Source organism: Symphalangus syndactylus, chromosome 24, assembly GCF_028878055.3.
Source record: "Symphalangus syndactylus isolate Jambi chromosome 24, NHGRI_mSymSyn1-v2.1_pri, whole genome shotgun sequence".
NCBI classification, from domain to species: domain Eukaryota; kingdom Metazoa; phylum Chordata; class Mammalia; order Primates; family Hylobatidae; genus Symphalangus; species Symphalangus syndactylus.
In genome coordinates, this window is record NC_072446.2 from 27,050,701 (window position 1) to 27,071,944 (window position 21,244).

A 21,244-nucleotide genomic window follows, 5' to 3' on the forward strand; every position below is an offset into this window, starting at 1 on the left:
GTGATGGTATGTGCCTGTAATCCCAGCTACTCGGGAGGCTGAGGCAGGAGAATTGCTTGAACCTGGGAGGCAGAGGTTGTAGGGAGCCGAGATTGTGCCACGGCACTCCAGCCTGGGCGACAGAGTGAGACTCCATCTCAAACAAACAAACAAAAATCCTGGCCGGCGCGGTGGCTCACGCCTGTAGTCCCAGCACTTTGGCAGGCCAAGGCGGTGGGTCAGGAGATCAAGACCATCCTGGCTAACACGGTGAAACCCCGTCTCTACTAAAAATACAAAAAATTAGCAAGGCGTGGTGGTGGGCGCCTGTACTCCCAACTACTCTGGAGGCTGAGGCAGGAGAATGGCGTGAACCCGAGAGGCGGAGGTTGCAGTAAGCCGAGATTGCAGCACTGCACTCCAGCCTGGGAGACAGAGCGAGACTCTGTCTCAAAAAAAAAAAAAAAAAAAAAAAAAAAAATTATTTACCTTATATACAGGTAATGCATGTATAGACACATACGCAAATAACACCTCTGAGGCCCGCAGGTCACTGCCACCTCTATCGGCTCCACTGGACTGTGAATTCCAGTGGGCCCAGCCATTCTCCCTCAGCCATGACTGGATCTGCAGGTCCCAACACAAGCCTCTCATCCAGCCGGCGCTCAACAAACACTCAAGTAACACATGAGGCCCAGTTTTTGGAGACGGCTGGGACTCACCTTGAGGGAAAGGATGTCCTCTGCGCGGATGACGAACTCGTCCCGCTCACGGAAGATGCCCTCTCCGCCACTCTCGCCCGCCTCCTAGTCCGTCTCCCTACACAAGGCCGCCGTCTCCTGCTTCTTGGCCAGGTGCAGAGGCCAGGTGTCCGGCAGCTCGGGGTCCTTGGGGGAGGGGCGGGCGGGTTCCTCGGGAGGGGCAGCGGCTGGCGGGGGTGGCAGTGGAGGCGAGGGCATAGCTGGTGGAGGTGGCAGCGGCGGTGGCGGTGGTGAGCTGGACGTGGGGGCCACCAGCGGGGGTGGTGAGGGCAGGGCTGGCTGTGGCGGCGGAGCGGGTGGCAGAGGCTGAGGAGTCGGGGCAGGAGGTGGAGTGGGTGGAGGTTTCTCTTCCAGCAGCGGGGGCTCTTTCTGTATTTTGTAAATTTTTCTTTCTGTATTTTTCTGTCATAAAGAGGGGTACCTTAGGATGAAACAACTCCAGCCTGGGCAACAGAGCAAAATACTCCGTCTCAAAAAGAAGAAAGAAAGAGAACGAAAGAAAGAAAGAAAAGAGAGAGACAGTGGTTAGAAAAGAAAGAAAGAAAAGAGAAAGACAGTGGGTTAGAGGTTCTCCTCAGTAACATCCCTGTTGGTTAGAAATGGATTTGGCACTATGAAATGTTAACTGCTATTCTCTTTGGATTAATCTGCCTTGCACTCTTTGCTGATGGCTACAGGTGACAGGATTAGGCATGTACAGGATCATGGAACATGGGCAACTTTTTTTCTTCCCAGAGGGGGAAACTTGAGAGCTGATGGGACTGCTGGAAAAGATCCCTTTGTGACTGACAAGTACCTGCCTGAACTTTTGATTCAGTGTTGCTGCAATGGGTGGGTATTTCTCTGGCCTCCCTGAGCTCCCCGCTTCTCCACCCTGCCTCAGACAAGGCTTCTCTCTCTCAGTCTCTCTTTCTCTCCTTTTCTTTTCCTATCGTTTCTGTTACTTAAGGAGACTATCTGCTCTTCCATCTTGCCCAGAGACCACATGTTGAAATTCCGGGTCGGAGGTCACTCCACCCCACTTCGAATGGATTAAAGATGACAAGGCACAACCGGGGGCAAGTTTGAGCCTTGCCAGTTAGATATTGGGTGCTAAGCAGAGCGGCTACTGTGTATGTTTTGTCACACGTATTTTGCTCTGGCTGGAATGGAAAATGTTAATTTGGTTACCTCATGCAACCCACTGGGCAGCATCTTACAAAATTGAGATTTTTTTTTTTTTTTAATTTTGTGTTGCAGCTTGGCCCCCAGGGCTATGATGCAGTGAGTAGATTCACTAGGGCCACTCAGGGAAAGGGAACCCAGAAACCTGGCATGCCGGCAAAAGGGTAAGAATTTCTTACCAGTCAGACTTCTGGCCTCTCCCTGTGCGTGCCGATTATAGGAATGGTAAAAATCACTGTCTCCTCTGCAAAGTTTCAATTAATGAAACAAAAGCCTTCATGAGGCTAGTCTTAAGCTGTAGCAAATCTGGTGTACTTTGTGCTATGAATTTGTCTTTCTGTATTTTTCTGTCATAAAGAGAGGTACCTTAGGATAGAACATGGGCTTAGGACCCGGTAAGCTTGCTGTTCAAGCCAGTCCGGCACAGTGGTCAGTTACAAACTTTGCTGCAGGTCCCTGAAACAAACAAAAAACTGAATGAAGTTTTCCCCTTGTCTTATGTCCTTGGGAGCTTGACCTTGTAACCATGTGGTGGTACACCCTCTTAGTCTCCAGCATCCAGAGGACAGAATTTTGAGGTTCACGTCATAGCCCTAAAAATTGTCTTGAGCAGTTAAAAGCCTTTGCAAGCTCAAAATTGGCTGCCTCTAGGGTCCTTCTAAGAAAAGAAATGGAAACTGCCCAATGCTGAAGCTTAGTAGCTAAGGATTTGTCTTTTCACAATGGCAGCCCAGATTCAGGGTTCAATTCCCCGCTCAGGGAATTAGTCCTTTCTAGTTTGATATCTATGTGAGCTTTGCCATTTGTTGATTCTCTGCCCCTCCTTGAACAACATCTGGCTTCCCTTTTTGAATTTTCCCTTCTCTAAGCTACCTTTGTAGATTCTAAATCTTGTAAAAACTGCTTACCACCTGTTTGAAAATACTTCGTACACCTGTGGTTAAGTCATAACCTTAGTTAAGGCTTATTGGTTTCATCTGGGAGATTACCTTTGGTAAAGTTTAAAGGCCATAAATATTGGCTGTTTGTCCCGGCTACAGTCTGGTAATAAGAGATTTTGTTAAAAGTTAGCTTAATTAAAAGCAGATATCCAAGCTATACGTATATTTAAAAGGACTTTATGCTTTTTTCTCTTCTTGGATCTTGTTTTTCTGAAGAAAAAAGTATTTTTTTTACAAGGGAAAAACAAGACAAGGGGAAAAACAGGTATTTTTTTTTCTCAGTCGACTGAATTGTTTTTTTCTCTGTTTTGTCTTCTTGCCACTCTTAATGCACACATGAGAAGACCTAAGATAATTTCTAACAGCCTTGGACTGCTTGAGAAAAACAGAGGAGGTGCCACAGACCCCGTTTTAGGGAAAACATCTGTTTTCCTCATTAAACCCCAGGAATTGGAAGCAGATAGATCTCTCTCAAAAGCTAAGGCTCTGTTCTGTTTTGCATTGCACTATCTGACGTTTTTTACTTTTTAGAGTATCAGAAATTACTTCACATTATGAGCGAGCTTTGGTGTGTAATAACTAGGTAGCAAATATACTTTTGGGCATGGCCAGTGGCAGTTACGGGCGGATACTTGGCCCTCTGCACGTTTGGATCAGAGAGGCGTGCTCTTGGCCACCTGGAAGTTATGGAGACGTCCTCACTCCCCACCCCACCACTGAGATAAGGCTTCCATGGGGGATAGGCTGATCACAGCATGGGCTGATTGACTCTGGGTTGTCTTGCAAGGAAACTCACAGTAAGATCATTCATTGTCTTGTTCTGTAGTGTTTCTTTTTTGGGAATTCAGGATCCGGTATAAAAATAGGACCCTGAATTTTAGGGGATCTGTTTTGCTTTCCATCTGTATCTGCTTATTAGGCCCTAGAAATGGCATATTCTCCTAACCCTGATCCTCAGAGGACCCCACCCTGAAGCCAGTAATCCAATTAAGAAAAAAACCACCAAGGCTGGGCGCGGTGGCTCAAGCCTGTAATCCCAGCACTTTGGGAGGCCGAGGTGGGCGGATCACAAGGTCAGGAGATCGAGACCATCCTGGCTAACACGGTGAAACCCCGTCTCTACTAAAAATACAAAAAAAAAATTAGCCGGGCGTGTTGTCGGGCGCCTGTAGTCCCAGCTTCTTGGGAGGCTGAGGCAGGAGAATGGCGTGAACCCGGGAGGCGGAGCTTGCAGTGAGCCGAGATCGCGCCACTGCACTCCAGCCTGGGGGACAGAGAAAGACTCCGTCTCAAAAAAAAAAAAAGAAAAAAAAGAAAAAAACCGCCAAATGAAAAATCTTACAACTACTGGATCTTCTGCTGTCTGTATATTTATATGTGTTGTGTGTGTGACATTTATATATGAACGAGCTCTGATTAATTGGCTTAAAAATAAGCTCTTAAATCAAATATTTTGTCAGGAAAATAAAAACTAATGCCTTTTAGTTCATGTGACTTTAGTAAGCTTTAGAAGATAAGGATCGTTTAAACAATTATTAGTAAAATAAAGACGTTTGTTCTAAATTTGGTCAGATAATTAGGTTTGCTAAACGCTTTAAGATCATGAACTGCTTCTTTGACTTTTGAAAAGTCAAAGAAGAGCTATTCTTTGAGCTATTAGATTCTAGGTAAGGCCTGTGGACATGTGGAGTTAGGGATGCCCCCTCACTATGATGGAAAGATACCTAATCTGCATTTTTGTCTCGTATCTTAGGCTCCACACCTGCTACATAATTAAAAATCACTCACTTATCAGGTTTTTCAGCAAAAACAAAAGTTGCTAAGAGTTAACAGTGTAACATGCAATTGAGACTACTACAGAAACGTTTTACATGCAAAGTGTGTCAGGAAAGTGAAATGTGTTTTCGGTAAAAGATTATAAGAAGGCATGGAAATGTGGAAGTTTTTTGGCTACACTAGTTTAGAGGGTTAAAGGTTTTAAGTAAGATAGGATAAAGCTGAAGGTTTGAGCAAGTTGTGATAGGTTTGTGAAAGATTAATCTTGTAAAAGAAATTCTATATGTGAATATATTGGCTAAAGCTAAAGTGATATTATTCGGTTTTTCTGTAAAGTGAACATTGGAATAAAAGCACAAAAGGGTTTCTTTGGACCACTGATCTGCTCTTTAACAAAAATTTGTAAAGGGTCATAAGATTTATGAGAATCTTACCTTAGGGTCAAACATTAAAATTGAAGAGATTTGTCTAAAGTTCTACTAAGAATTGGGTTTGATATTAATAGTACACTAATGCAAAGGTGAAATTTGGCTTTCTCTCGAACAAGATTTTCCATGAATAAAGTTTTTTGCCTTTTTAAAATTTTTGAGTTATTTTGGCTAGATGACTTACGGTGGCCTATGATTCTCTTCTATAATATCAAGTGTTTTAAACCTTTGATAGTAACAACATTTCCAAAACAAAATTATAAATTACGTCTTTTTCTGACCTAATTATCTTATAGCTATTAGGTCCCCTGAAGTCCAAAAATGACATATTTGGCTTATTTGGTATAAAAATCATACGGGAAGCATTGTCAAATATGAAATGGTGTTTGGCTTTCTTTGGGCTGTATTTGTATAAATATGTTATTAGTATATGTTCCAAAATTACTGGAAAGTCCTGTAATTGTGATATGGCTTAGTGTATGTAATTATTATAATTGTTGTGTAAAATTGTTGTATGCCACAGAAGTAACCAAAATTGTCAATTGTGGCTTTAGTAGTGGCTGTCCTAAGACTTTTTGTCACCCACAGACAATTATTGTCTTGTTTTGATTCTCTTCAAAAGGTGTTTATAATCAGCTATAGGACTTTGACAGGTGCTCTTGAATGCAGGTTTCTGATAACTTCGGAGATTGTGACATTAGAATCGAGGAAAAAACTTTCAGGACTCTCATGGAGAGCTGAAACGTTTATGAACATCAAGCAGAACAGGTGTTAACTAAATAGACTGAACTAATAGAAGACTAAAATAAACCTTTTATGACTTTTTACTTAAAACGTTGCTGATCTTTGTTTTTCAGAGCCAAGAAAACTTTTATTTGTAGCTTGAAAAAAAAAAAAAAAAAGATGGAGTCTCTCTCTGTTGCCCAGGCTGGAGTGCAGTGGTGTATCTGAGCTCACTCCACCTCCACCTTCCGGGTTCAAGTAGTTCTCCTGCCTCAGCCTCCCGAGTAGCTGGGATTACAGGTGTATGCCACCATGCCTGGCTAATTTTTGTATTTTTAGTAGAGATGGGGTTTGGCCATGTTGGCCAGGCTGGTCTCAAACTCCTGATAGGTGATCCACCCACCTCGGCCTCCCAAAGTGCTGGGATTACAGGTGTGAGCCACTGCACCCGGCCCAGTGATCATTTTAGAGAGACAGTTTAACCATTACCTGACCATCACCTGATGGTCACCTGACATTCCTGGGCGTGTGAGGGGGGAGCCCTCTCCTGTCCTGCTCATGTCTAACTACCTATTCTAACAGATGGAAAGAGATGATAGAGATAGGGAGTGGGGAGAGAAGTAGAAGGGGATACTATGGAGAGAAAGGAGTGTACATAGAGAGAGGGGCATTAAGAGAGGGAATATGGAGAGAGAGGAGGATGGAGAGGAAGGAATAGAGGAGAGAGAAAGAGAATAGAGTGAGGCATAGAGGGGGAATAGAAAGGAAAAGAGGAAGAAATAGGGAAGGGAGAGAGAAAGGGTTGAGAGTTGGGGATACATATCTGAAAAGAAACCCAAGAAACCGAGAACATTTGTTGTCTTCATAGAAAACAACTTGGTGGCTGGGGTGGAAGGTGACGGGGTAAAGGGTGAAAGACACTTTTCATTGTATATCTTTTTTTAATCTTTTGAGTTTGGATGCATATGACTATATTACTTATATAAAATAAAACTTTGACTTAAAGTATCAACAAGAGAGGATCCTGGCTTTGCCATCTTTCTGTGTGGCCACTGGCAAGTAACCTCATGGAGGTCAGGTCTGTGACAGGGGTATGTTGTTAACTACTCTGGCGACTGTTTTGAGGAGCCAGAGGATCTCATAGGCAAACCTCCCAGCACCATGTCTGGCACCTGGTGCATGCTGCTGCTATTATCAGCACCTCCAGCAATGAATCTGAGTGACTTTGGAAGCATCCCACCACCCGTCTGAGCCTCAGTTTTCTCATCCATCCCCCTGGAGGAATAATGACCAGATTCATAGGGTTGATGTAAGGATCCACCAGGAGAGTGTAACACCTACCAGATGATCCTTCTCTGGACTTCATGCCTGGATGATCTGGTCACACCCTTAACACTTACCCACCCACCTCAACCCAAGTCAGGGGAGACAGAGACAGAACGTGCTGAAAGTGGTTACTTTATTGGTTGGGAAAGGAAGAAGCTGTGGTCAGCCCAAGAGGGAATACAGAGGCCCAAAAAAAGGGAGGGCAGGTGGGCTGGAACCAGATGCAGGGCCAGGCAGAAACTTTCTCTCCCCACTGCTCAGCCTGGTGGTGGCTGGAGCTGGACGAAGAAAATCATAACAGTACCATCAACAACAATATCCATTAGACTAGGCAAGAGTACCTGCAGCTTAAATCCTAGACCAGCTCCTTGACCCCACCCCATCCCCACACACCCACGCAGCACAGCCTCACCTTCTGGGGGCTCTGCTTGCATTTTCTACAGGTTCTAGACATACTCTTCTCCTTCAGACCATCCCTAGCAGGCACCTGGGTATACTGTGGTCCCAAATGTCCACTGTGGCCTTCCTGAGGGGCCATGGCCATTTCTCTCCTTAAGAATCCCTCTACTATTAGGAAGTTCTGCCATGCCTTCTTCCTTAGGTTAAAATGGGATATCTGATCAATTAGATATTATTTAGCTACATTTTATAAGCAAGATAACTGTGACTCAGGGAGGTGAGAAGGCTAGGTAAGTGTCAGAGCTAACATTTGAACCCGGGTCTTCTTGACTGCAAAGCCTATCCATGCAGTTGGCATCTGAGAGCCCTGGCTCCAGGGAGACCATAGCTTAGTTTACAGAAACCATAGTTTCCTCTGGGGCACCAAGAGCACACCCCCTCTCTCTAGACTTCAGTTGCTCATCTCTGCACTATTGGATTCTATCAGTTATCTTCAGGTTCCTTTGCTGAGAAATTGTTAAAAGTAGCACATGACAACCACGAGATTTCAACCCAAGGGTACCACCAAGCTGTTTTTTGTTTGTTTGTTTTTAATTTGACATGGAGTGTCACTCTTGTTGCCCAGGCTGGAGTGCAATGGTGTGATCTCAGCTCACCACAACCTCTGTCTCCCAGGTTCAAGTGATTCTCCTGCCTCAGCCTCCTGAGTAGCGAGTGGGTGGCACCCACCACCACGCCCATTAATTTTTTTTTTTTTTTTTTTTTTTTTTTGTATTTTTAGTAGAGACGGAGTTTCTCCATGCTGGTCAGGCTGGTCTTTAACTCTCGACCTCAGGTGATCCGCACACCTCAGCCTCCCAAAGTGCTGGGATTATAGGAGTGAGCCACCACACCCAGCCAAGCTCTTGCTTATTCTGTTCCCTCTGCCTGAGACAGCCTCCCCACTGCAGCTCATCATACTACCCACCTTTCACTCTTCTTTTAGAACAGGCTGAGGGTCACCCCTCTGGTACACCTATCCCAACTGTCCCTGCAAACTAACTTCCCTTCACCTCCGCCTGGGTGATGTTTTCTCCTGTTTCCCACAACACCTGGCCATCAATACACTTTCTCTTTCCCGTTCACCTACCTCAGAAATTGGGAGTGACACAGGACACCTTCCCACAGCCATTGCGGCAGCATTTCATCTGGCCAGGACACTGGCTGTCCACCTGGCACTGGTCCCGACAGAGGCCGAGCTGGGGAAAGTTAATGTTCACCTGGGGGCAGGAACCCTCCTTATCTGGGTAGAAAAAGGAGTAAGGGTAAGTGGGCAGAGGGGATACAGGGAGATTAACTTGTACCTGCAGCGTGGTCCCCCCACTGCCCCTCACTGGGCTTCACATACAGCAGAGCTGCCTGCCCGAGTCCATCTTGGGCTCCTGAGCTGCTCTCAGGAGGCCCAGGAAGATCACCTGCAAATCCCTCCTCCTGCTCCCAAATGGAATCACAGGACCTCAGCTTGAGTCCCAAGTGGGCCTTTGTGGCCTAGGGCCAGAAATCTCCCAGAGCCTCCGTGTCTTTAGGTGTCAGTGGAACAGTGCTAATTACAACATAGGGTTGTTGTGAAAGCAGTGGAAACAAACATATATTATTTCTCCCTGAAATATCAAACTACTCTGTAGTTATAATGAGAAATTATAACAGTGAATACTTAATTAGCTCTTACTACATGCCAGGTATTAAGCCCCTAACATATATTAACTCTTCTAATTCTCATAATAATCCTAAAAGAGGGGGAGGGATCTGTTAATATTTCCTTGTGTTACAAATGAAGAAACTGAGGCACTGAGAAGTTAAGTAATTTGCCTAAGGTCACACAGAATTGAAGCAGAATTTGAACCCCAAGAAATCTAGCTCCAGAGTCTATCTGTTAACTGCTGCTGCCATGTTTAAGCACTATGCTGCCACTTAAAGTGTAAAGTACAGTACTCATATGAGGGGTTACACACTTATAATCTTCACTCATACCCACAGACCGAATCCCAGTTGCAGTCTCTCAGCACCGTGACCCTCCAAATACACTCATTCATCCATGCAGAGAGAAACCACACATCCTTCCACTAACACACACACACACACAATCACACTCCACTTCCCGGGTTAGATAGAGGGGAGCCAGGCCCAGCCAAATCCATTCATCAACTGAGGTACATCACAGTTGCTTCCAACTTTCAGCAATTATAAATAAAGCTGCTATAAATATGTGCAGGTTTTTGTGTGTAAAACACAGGCACAGAACTGGGTAATTAGCTGTAGAGGACAAGGAAAGTGGCTGACAGATCACCGGGTGCAGTGGCTCATGCCTGTAATCCCACACTTTGGGAGGCTGAGGCAGGTGGGATCATTGGAGGTCAGGACTCGAGACCCCCCTCTCCACTAAAAATACAAAAAAGTTAGCTGGGCATGGTGGCATGCGCCGGTAATCCCAGCTACTTGGAAGGCTGAGGCGGGAGAATCGCTTGCACCTGGGAGACGGAGATTGTAGTAAGCTGAGATCATGCCACTGCACTCCAGCCTGTGTGACAGAGCGAGACTCCATCTCAAAAAAAAAAAAAAAAAAAGATTTAGGTTCAGCTTTCAAGATGGCCGAATAGTAACAGCTCCAGTCTGCAGCTCCTAGTGAATCAATGCAGAAGGCAGGTGATTTCTGCATTTTCAACTGAGGTACGTGGCTCATCTCATTGGAACTGGTTAGACAGTGGGTGCAGCCCATGGAGGGCGAGCAGAAGCAGGGTAGGGCGTCACCTCACCTGGGAAGCACAAGAGGTCAGGGAACTCCCTCCCCTAGCCAAGAGAAGCCATGAGGGACTGTGCCATGAGGAACAGTGCACTCTGGAGCAGATACTACACTTTTCCCACAGTCTTTGCAACCCACAGACCAAGAGATTCCCTCAGGTGCCTACACCACCAGAGCCCTGGGTTTCAAGCACAAAACTGGGTGGCCATTTGGGCAGACACTGAGCTAGCTGCAGGATTTTTCTTTTTTTCATACCCCAGTGGCTCCTGGAATGCCAGTGAGACAGAACCATTCACGCCCCTGGAAAGGGGGCTGAAGCCAGGGAGCCAAGTGGTCTAGCTCAGAGGATCCCACCCCCCATGGAGCCCAGCAAGCTAACATCCACTGGCTTGAAATTCTCACTGCCAGCACAGGAGTCTGAAGTTGACCTGGAACTCTCAAACTTGGTAGGGGGAAGGACATCCACCATTACTGAGGCTTGAGTAGGCAGTTTTCCCCTCACAGAGTAAACAAAGCCACCAGGAAGTTCAAACTGGGCAGAGCCCAACACAGCTCGTCAAAGCTGCTGTAGCCAGACTGCCTCTCTAGATTCCTCCTCTCTGGGCAGGGCATCTCTGAAAAAAAAGGCAGCAGCCCTAGTCAGGGCTTATAGGTAAAACTCCCATCTCCCTGGGACAGAGCATCTGAGGGAAGAGGCAGCTGTGGGTGTGGCTTCAGCCTGCCTGCCGGTTCTGAAGAGAGCAGCAGATCTCCCAGCACAGCATTTGAGTTCTGCTAAGGGTCAGACTGTCTCCTCAAGTAAGTCCCTGACTTCCATGTCTCCTGACTGGGAGACACCTTCCAGCAGGGACTGACAGACATCTCATACAGGAGAGCTCTGGCTGGCATCTGGCAGGTGCCCCTCTGGGACAAAGCTTCCAGAGGAAGGAACAGGCAGCAATCTTTGCTGTTCTGCAGCCTCTGCTGGTGATAGCCAGTCAAACAGGGTCTGGAGTGGACCTCCAGCAAACTCCAACAGACCTGCAGCCAAGAGCCCTGACTGTTAGAAGGAAAACTAACAGAAAGGAATAGCATCAACATCAACAAAAAGGATGTCCACTCAGAAACCCCATCCAAAGATCATCAACATCAAAGACCAAAGGTAGATAAATCCACGAAGATGGGGAGAAACCAGCACAAAAAGGCTGAAAATTCCAAAAACCAGAACACCTCTTCTCCTCCAAAGGATCACAATTCCTCACCAGCAAGGGAACAAAACTGGATGGAGAATGAGTTTGACAAATTGACAGAAGTAGGCTTCAGAAGGTGGGTAATAACAAACTCTTCCAAGCTAAAGGAGCATGTTCTAACCCCAATGCAAGAAAGCTAAGAACCTTGAAAAAAGGTTAGAGGAATTGCTAACTAGATTAACCAGTTTAGAGAAGAACATAAATGACCTGATAGAGCTGAAAAACACAGCACGAGAACTTCATGAAGCCTATACAAGTATCAATAGCTGAATTGATCAAGCAGAAGAAGGATATCAGAGATTGAAGATCAACTTAATGAAATAAAGCATGAAGACAAGATTAGAGAAAAAATAATGAAAAGGAATGAACAAAGCCTCCAAGAAATATGGGACTATGTGAAAAGACCAAACCTATGTTTGATTAATGTACCTGAAAGTGATGGGGACAATGGAACCAAGTTGGAAAACACTCTTCAGGATATTATACAGGAGAACTTCCCCAACCTAGCAAGACAAGCCAACATTCAAATTCAGGAAATACAGAGAACACCTCAAAGATACTCCTTGAGAAGAATAACCCCAAGGCACATGATCATCAGATTCGCCAAGGTTGAAATGAAGAAAAAAATGTTAAGGGCACCCAGAGAGAAAGGTCAGCTTACCCACTATGGGAGGCCCATCAGACCAACAGCAGATCTCTCTGCAGAAACCCTACAAACCAGAAGAGAGTGAGGGCCAATATTCAATATTCTTAAAGAATTTTCAACCCAGAATTTCATATCCAGCCAAAGTAAGCTTCATACATGAAGGAGAAATAAAATCCTTTCTAGACAAACAAATGCTGAGGGATTTTTGTTACCAACAGGCCACCTTACAAGGTCTCCTGAAAGGAGCACTAAACCTAGAAAGGAACAACTGGTATCAGCAACTGCAAAAACATACCAAATTGTAAAGACCATCGACACTATGAAGAAACTGCATCAACTAATAGACAAAATAACCAGCTAGCATCATAATGACAGGATCAAACTCACACATAACAATATTAACCTTAAATGTAAACAGGCTAAATGCCTCAATTAAAAGATAAAGACTGGCAAATTGGATAAAGAGTCAAGACCCATCGGTGTGCTGTATTCAGGAGACCCATCTCACATGCAAAGACACATAGGCTCAAAATAAAGGGATGGAGGAATATTTACCAAGGAAATGGAAAGCAAAAAAAAAGCAGGGGCTGCAATCCTATTCTCTGATAAAACAGACTTTAAACCAACAAAGATCAAAAGAGACAAAGAAGGGCATTACACAATGGTAAAGGGATCAATGCAACAAGAAGAGTTAATTATCCTAAATATATATGCACCTAATACAGGAGCACCCTGATTCATAAAGCAAGTTCTTAGAGACCTACAAAGAGACTTAGATTCCCACATAATAATAGTGGGAAACTTTAACCCCCACTGTCAATATTAGACAGATCAATGAGACAGAAAATTAACAAAGATATCCAAGACTTGAACTCAGCTCTGGACCAAGCAGACCTAATAGACATCTACAGAACTCTCCACCAAATCAACAGAATATACATTCTCCTCAGCACCACATCACACTTATTCTAAAACTGACCACATAATTGGAAGTAAAACACTACTTAGCAAATGCAAAAGAACAGAAATCCTAACAGTCTCTCAGACCACAGTGCCATCAAATTAGAACTCAGGATTAAGAAACTCACTCAAAACCGCATAACCTTACATGGAAACTGAACAACCTGCTCCTGAATAACTACTGGGTACATAACAAAATCAAGGCAGAAATAAATAAGTTCTTTGAAACCAATGAGAACAAAGATACAACATACCAGAATCTCTGAGACACAGCTAAAGCAGTGCTTAGAAGGAAATTTATAGCACTAAATGCCCACAAGGGAAAGCAGGAAAGATCCAAAATTGACACCCTAACATCACAATTAAAAGAACTAGAGAAACAAGAACAAACAAATTCAAAAGCTAGCAGAAGACAAGAAATAACTAAGATCAGAGCAGAACTAAAGGAGATAGAGGCATGAAAAACCCTTCAAAAAAAAATCAATGAATTCATGAGCTGAGTTTTTGAAAAACATCAACAAAATAGTCTGACTGCTAGCCAGACTAATAAAGAAAAGAGAAGAATCAAATAGACACAATAAAAAATGACAAAGGGGATATCACCACTGATCCCACAGAAATACAATCTACCATCACAGAATACTATAAACACCTCTACGCAAATAAACTAGAAAACCTAGAAGAAATGGATAAATTCCTGGACACATACACCCTCCCAAGTCTAAACCAGGAAGAAGTCAAATCCCTGAATCGACCAATAAAAAATTGAGGCAGTAATTAATAGCCTACCAACCAAAAAAAGTCCGGGACCAGACGGATTCACAGCCGAATTCTACCAGAGGTACAAAGAGGAGTTGCTGGTACCATTCCTTCTGAAACTATTCCAAACAATAGAAAAAGAGAGACTCCTCCCTTAATTCACTTTATGAGGCCAGCATCATCCTGATACCAAAACCTAGCAGAGACACAACAACAAAAAAATTTCAGGTTAGGGCCGGGCGCAGTGGCTCATGCCTGTAATCCCAGCACTTTGGAAAGCCGAGGCAGGCGGATCACGAGGTCAGGAGATTGAGACCATCCTGACTAACACGGTGAAACCCCGTCTCTACTAAAAATAGAAAAAATTAGCCAGGCGTGGTGGCAGGCACCTGTAGTCCCAGCTACTCGGGAGGCTGAGGCAGGAGAATGGCGGGAACCCGGGAGGCGGAGCTTGCAGTGAGCTGAGATCGCGCCACTGCACTCCAGCCTGGGCGGCAAAGCGAGACTCCGTCTCAAAAAAAACAAACAAACAAACAAAAAAGAAACATTTCAGGTTAATATCCCTGATGAATATCAATGTGAAAATCCTCAATAAAATACTGGCAAACCAAATCCAGCAGCACATCAAAAAGCTTATCCACCATGATCAAGTTGGCTTCATCCCTGGGATGCAAGGCTGGTTCAACATACACAAATCAATAAACGTAATCCATCACATAAGCAAAACCAATGACAAAAACCACATGATTATCTCAATAGAGGCAGAAAAGGCCTTTGATAAAATTCAACACCCTTCGTGCTAAAACACTCAATAAACTAGGTATTGATGGAAGGTATCTCAAAGTAATAAGAGCTATTTATGACAAACCCACAGCCAATATCATACTGAATGGGCAAAAGCTGGAAGAATTCCCTTTGAAAACCGGCACAAGACAAGCATGCTCTCTCTCACCACCCCTATTCAACATAGCATTAGAAATTCCGGCCAGGGCAATCAGTTAAGAGAAAGAAATAAAGGGTATTCAATTAGGAAAAGAGGAAGTCAAATTGTCCCTGTTTGCAGATGAAATGATTGTATATTTAGAAAACTCCATTATCTCAGCCCAAAATCTCCTTAAGCTGATAAGCAACTTTAGTAAAGTCTCAGGATACAAAATCAATGTACAAAAATCACAAGCATTCCTATACACCAATAATAGCCAAATCACGAGTGAATTCCCATTCACAATTGCTACAAAGAGAATAAAATACCTATGAATATAACTTACAAGGGAGGTGAAGGACCTCTTCAAGGAGAACTACAAACCACTGCTCAATGAAATAAGAGAGGATACAAACAAATGGAAAAACAATCCATGCTCATGGATAAAAAGAATCAACATCGTGAAAATGGCTATACTGCCCAAAAGTAATTTATAGATTCAATGCTATCCCCATCAAGCTACCACTGACTTTCTTCACAGAATTAGAAAAAACGACTTTAAATTTCATATGGAACCAAATAAAAGCCCACATAGCCAAGACAATCCTAAGCAAAAAGAACAAAGCTGGAGGCATCACCCTAACTGACTTCAAGCTATACTACAAGGCTATAGTAACCAAAACAGCATGGTACTGGTACCAAAACAGATATATAGACCAATAGAACAGAACAGAGGCCTCAGAAAAAACACTACACATCTACAACTATCTGATCTTTGACAAACGTGACAAAAACAAGCAATGGGGAAAGGATTCCCTATTTAATAAATGGTGTTGGGAAAACTGGCTAGCCATACGCAGAAAACTGAAGCTGGACCCCTTTCCTTACACCTTATACAAAAATTAACTCAAGATGGATTAAAGACTTAAACGTAAGACCTAAAACCATAAAAACCCTAGAAGAAAACCTAGGCAATACCATTCAGGACATAGGCATGGGCAAAGACTTCATGACTAAAACACCAAAAGCAATGGCAACAAAAGCCAAAATTGACAAATGGGATCCAATTAAACTAAAGAGCTTCTGCACAGCAAAAGAAACTATCATCAGAGTGAACAGGCAGCCTACAGAATGGGAGAAAATTTTGCACTCTACCCATCTGACAAAGGGCTAATATACAGAATCTACAAGGAACTCAAACAAATTTATGAGAAAAAAACCCCATCAAAACGTGGGTGAAGGATATGAACAGATGCTTCTCAAAAGAAGACATTTATGCAGCCAACAAACATGAAAAATGCTCATCATCACTGGTATTAGAGAAATGCAAATCAAAACCACAATGAGATAACATCTCACACCAGTTAGAATGGAGATCTTTAAAAAGTCAGGAAACAACAGATGCTGGAGAGGATGTGAAGAAATAGGAATGCTTTTACACTGTTCGTGGGAGTATAAATTAGTTCAACCATTGTGGAAGAAAGTGTGGCCATTGCTCAAGGATCTAGAACACGAAATACCATTTGACCCAGCAATCCCATTACTGGGTATATACCCAAAGGATTATAAATCATTCTACAATAAAGACACATGCACACATAGGTTTATTGCAGCACTGTTCACAATAGCAAAGACTTGGAACCAACCCAAATGCCCATCAGTGATGGACTGGATAAAGGAAATGTGGCACGTATGCACCATGGAATACTATGCAACCATAACAAAGGATGAGTTCATGTCCTTTGCAGAGACATGGATGGAGCTGGAAACCATCATTCTCAGCAAACTAACACAAGAACAGAAAACCAAATACTGCATGTTCTCACTCACAGGTGGGAGTTGAACAATGAGAACACATGGACATAGGGAGGGGAACATCACACACCGGGGCCTGTCGGGGGGTTGGGGGTTAGGGGAGGGATAGCATTAGGAGAAATACCTAATGTAGATGACAGGTTGATGGGTGCAGCAAACCACCATGGCACATGTATACCTATGTAACAAACCTGCACGTTCTGCACTTGTACCCCAGAACTTAAAGTATAATACAAAAAAAAAAATTTTTTTTACAGTTGCCAACAGTCTTGACTTCCTAATACAAAGAAATTCATTCTCTTGAAAGGAGTAGGAACCTCTAATATTGGGCTGCCCTGGAAATAAATAGGGAACCATTTATGATCAAAACAAGCCACTGCGTATGGAGTATCTTCTCACTAATAGACACTTTACATGCATTATTTCATTTAGTCCTCATGCCAATCCTATAGGGTTTGGAATTATTCCCATTTTACAGCACAGGCTCAGAGAGGTAAAGCAACATGCTCAGGATCACACAACTAGAAAATGGCAGAACTAGGATTCAAACCTCCAGGCTCCCTCCCTGGCTCAGGAGGCCATCTGACCTTGTCCCTCTTCCTGCCTCAGTCTGTCCATATGAGATAAGGGAACAAATTCTTCATCCATCAAACAGCAAAGACTCCCTCCTTTGCGCCTCCACCTCTCTCATCTGCCTGCTGCCTGCTTTCTCTCCAAATCTTCCTCTCTCCTTCTGGTTCTCCTCTCCCTGGCCCACAGGAGGGGACTCGTGACCTTGAAGCTGCCCTTGGTGGGCTGCCAGTCCCCCTCCACTTACCACTTCCCTGCTGATCGGTGTCTTGGGTCACCGTATTACAAACCTTCCCAGCCTGTGCTGGCATCTTCAAGGAAATAACAAAGATATTCAAGGAAATAACAGTCACAGGGGCTGTATTCTGGATAAAGAACATCATTACAGTACCTCGGTTCCCTCCAGGTCCTATCCCTGCCTCTAATCCTCAGCATTTTCCTCTGGAGAACGAAAAGCTGAGATTCCATGCTGTCTAAGCCACCCCCTGCTCTGATCAGCCTGGTGGAGACTGCAGCTCCAGTAAGCACCTTTGAGAGAGTCCCCAGCTCGCGCTCACTCAATCCTTAGAGTGGAAGAGATTGACTGAAAGACAACGATACAGTGTCCAGGGAGGATTCCTCACTTTCTTCGAATCACTTAGCCAGTTGGCCTGAAAGGCAAAAGCTGAACCCTCACTATGACTCCGGCAGCCATGGGATGGCGGTGTGACCTTGGGCAAGAACATTTTTTTCTCACCGATGCTCCCTTCCACATCTTTAAGATGAGCGGGGCATTTTCCTAAATCTGTAAAGTTCCTTTCCGCCTGGACAGAGGAATTGGGGAAAATCTTGCCAGGCCAGGCTCTCCCAGTCTTTCCCCAGGGCTGGGGGAGGCCCCCAGGGAGGGACTCCAAGAGGAGAGGTGAGCGCCCCAGGCTCCCGGCTTTCCCGCAGGGCAGGCTCCGGCGGGTCCGAGAAGGAAACTGCGGCCCCGGGTCCCCAGGCCGCGGGGAACAATGTCCCGGCTGTGCGTGCCCGGAAGCCCGTCATGCACCAGAGACTCGAATCCAGCTAGGGGTGGGGACCCCCCTTGGCTGCGCTTCAACGACGCCTTTGTCTCCCTCGGGGCCGTGCGAGGGATAGCACTGGCGGATCTGGTTTCATCCGCCTTGACTTTCCCGGGGGTCCCCGGGTCCGGGGGCGCCCCTGTTCCCGGAACCCGGGCCCTCCCGCCTCCTCCCAGCCCAGCGCGGCCCCGCCCCGTTCCCGCTCGGCCGCCGTGGGGTTACCATTGGGCAGAGAGCAGAAGGTGGCACAGCCCGCGCTGCAGCACTTGAGGTTGTCGGCGCATTCGCTGTCCAAGACGCACTCCTGCGTGCAGTTCTGGTCAGCCTGGAGCTCGGGGCACATGCCAGTCTTCTCTGCTCCTGTGCCTGGGAGGGGAGGCCAGGGACAGTCGAGGGTGGGGCGTAGCGCCAGCCCCAGAGGATGCCCACCTCCTGCTCCAAACCTTAACCCCAAGGAATTCTCAGTCTCTGGCCCTAGGAGTCCCCTTACAGCCCCCAGAGACTCCTACTTCCAGACTAGGAGTCCCTGACCCCTGGGAGTACGAGAGCTCCCTAACCCTTGGCGTCGGGGCCCTCAGATCTCAGCCCTAGGGGACCCCGCACAGCTGAGTGTCTAGGAGCTTCCGAGGTCGAGGCAGAGCAGCCCCCACCCCCAGCCCACTGCAGCCACGGAGTGTCCGCGTTCAGCACAGAATCATCCCAAATTTCAGCCATCAGTGGTCTCTCCACCTCCAGCACATTGGACCCCACACCCTAGGCTCCAAGGGTCCCCGCCACTTCCGCCCCGGGAATTCCCACTTCCCCAGCCTCCAGACGCTACGCCTCCGTCTGACTCCATCCTGGCGCTCGTGGCTCGGCCCCTCTGGGCGCCGGGCCTCTCCTCGCCCCACTCACCTGGGACTAGGGTAAAGCCAAATAGCAGCAGGCCGAGGAGGAGGGCGGCGGCTAGCGGGCCTAGGCGACAGGCAGGCATGGTGCTATGCCCGGGCGGGGTGCAGGTGCGAGCCGCTGCTCAGGTGCGGGGATTTAACCGCGCGCGCGGGAGGGGGCGTGGGGTAGGGGTGGAGCCGAGCGGGGAAGGGGAGGGTGGAGGGCTTTGCGGGCACCGCGGGCGGGCTGCCACATGAGGTCATTTCACAATTCCCCAGGATCAGGTATCACTCTTGGCCCCGGTGGGAACCAGGAACTTAAGCAGCTTCCAGGATGGGACCAGCTGCGGCCGGACCCTTGTCCACGCCTCCCTCCCGGGGCCCGAGGGCCAAGGCTCAGGGCTCCTGGGTTTCTATTCCAAGACTCCGAGGTTTCTCCAGAGTGTCCCCAGTCGGCGGTTGAGGAGGATAAGGCAGTAGAGCATGCGGGTTAAAGGGTTCGATTTGGAGTCAGCCAGATGAGAGGGCAGATCCCCCTTGATGGAGGGCTAGGGTAGTGATACAGAGCACATAGTAGGGGCTACAGAAATAGCACTTATTATTGATAAACAAACCCTCCTCATCAGAAACAGGCCCAGGAAGGTGAAGCACCTAGCAGTCTCAAGCGGTTTGGGTGTGTGTTTCTGTCTCCCTCTCTGTCCTACCGGACTGACTGTGCCAGGCTCTGTGCTCCTTGTCTCAAGGAATTGTCGCCGGTCCTCTGACCAGGGAGTTACTGTTATCAGCTGTATATGACAAAGGAACTGGGTGTTTAGGGATTTAGGACCGCACCTCCACCACAAGTTCCCCTGCAAAGCTGTACAAATAAGGTTTTAACCCTGGTCTCTCCCTCCAGGCCCTTGGTTTTTCCATTCCATCGTAAATATTCACTGGGTGCCTGCTGTGTGACATATGCAGGGCAAGACGCTTGGTGAAGAGAAAGTCGTCAAAAGGGGCCCTCCAGCACTGGTCTTGAAGGGGTGACAGGGTCTGGGTTCTGACTCCCACCTCCACCACTTCCCACCTGAGGGCCCTGGAATGAATCCTTTCCTGGATCTGAGCTGCCACGTCATCAGTGACAATGACACCTACATGGGACTTCAGTGAGAACACAAATGCAATGTTCCTGCCACGGAACAACCATGTACTCACTGGGAGCACTGAGAGTAGATCCACACTGATTGACACAGGGACTCCAGGCCTGACCCATGATAGGTACTTGATACATGGCCATGAGTGCTCCATAAATGTCTCCTGTGACGAAGGAGACCAATAAGTATAAATCAAGCTTTAGAATCCAGGGGGTTAAGTGCCAAAACAGAGTTACCCAGGGAGTTAGACAAGAAGTGCCTTCAAACATCTTTCCTGCTCCAATGATTTGAGGTTCTAGAAGCCCCAGGAGGTCTTTGCTGCTGGAGGCTAGAGGGGGCCTGGGGCAGTGAACACTGGGATGACAGTGACAGGTGAGTAGGGTTTGGTGATGTGAGTACATCTGGCCACTGTCCCCAAAATCGATGCTGAGAACACCTCCCCCAGCTTCTCATGCTCAACTTGGGGACTGGGGACATGCCGTTATCGCGAGGGGCCAGGGCTATTTACTCTGAGCTCAGTCAACAATGAGGGCAGGAGCCAGGTGGGGACACAGCCCATAACAGGCTAGTGAAATCCAGTCTAGTGCACAAAGAAAACACTGGGGTGAGCAGCTGGTTTTTAGCCCGTGGACCCAGCTGGCTACTGTACATTCAGCCCCAGGCACTGCTGCCAACAGCTTTCTTCCGGGCCCTATTCAGCTTCCTGGGCCAGGAAACTGCCCAGCCTTGCCCCTCCCAGGCCCTTATGAGCGCCCTGTTGATTGGCTCTCTCTTACAGGAATGCAGACTGAGGGAGGGTGGCAGGGCCAGGCAGAAGGATGGGGAAGGAATCTTCATCAGTCAATGGCATCAGAAGTTTAGCTTTTGTGGTGTCAGGTTCTGTGCTAGGTATAGTTATATATATTCTCTTTACATCATTTAAAAGGGCAGAGGCTTTAGAACCAAATGCATCCATGCCCAATCAGGGACAATGCATCCATGGCCACTTTTTGGCTACGTGACTTAGAGAAACACTTCACTTT

At 46.3% G+C, this 21,244-nt stretch overlaps 1 protein-coding gene across 1 annotated transcript; it reads right to left on the reverse strand.

Annotated features, from left to right (window-relative positions):
- Positions 1–7,214: 7,214 nt before the first annotated feature.
- On the reverse strand, positions 7,215–19,238 carry WFDC2 (WAP four-disulfide core domain 2). Its single transcript, XM_055265682.2, has 4 exons — positions 19,118–19,238; positions 18,446–18,589; positions 8,627–8,779; positions 7,215–7,376 (listed from the first exon to the last, which is right to left on the reverse strand). The coding sequence occupies exons 1-3, from the start codon at positions 19,194–19,196 to the stop codon at positions 8,628–8,630; spliced, it is 375 nt and encodes a 124-aa protein (XP_055121657.1). The 5' UTR covers positions 19,197–19,238; the 3' UTR covers positions 7,215–7,376; position 8,627.
- Between the last annotated feature and the right edge of the window lie 2,006 nt (positions 19,239–21,244).

What these genes read in the sequence shown, in the direction of transcription:
- WFDC2 (XM_055265682.2), bottom strand. Translation starts at nt 19,196, where the DNA reads ATGCCTGCCTGTCGCCTAGGCCCGCTAGCCGCCGCCCTCCTCCTCGGC. An exon ending in TGGCTTTACCCTAGTCCCAG is followed by an intron (nt 18,590 to 19,117) that starts GTGAGTGGGGCG and finishes CTCCCCTCCCAG; the next exon opens with GCACAGGAGCAGAGAAGACT. An exon ending in CTTCTGCTCTCTGCCCAATG is followed by an intron (nt 8,780 to 18,445) that starts GTAACCCCACGG and finishes TTTTCTACCCAG; the next exon opens with ATAAGGAGGGTTCCTGCCCC.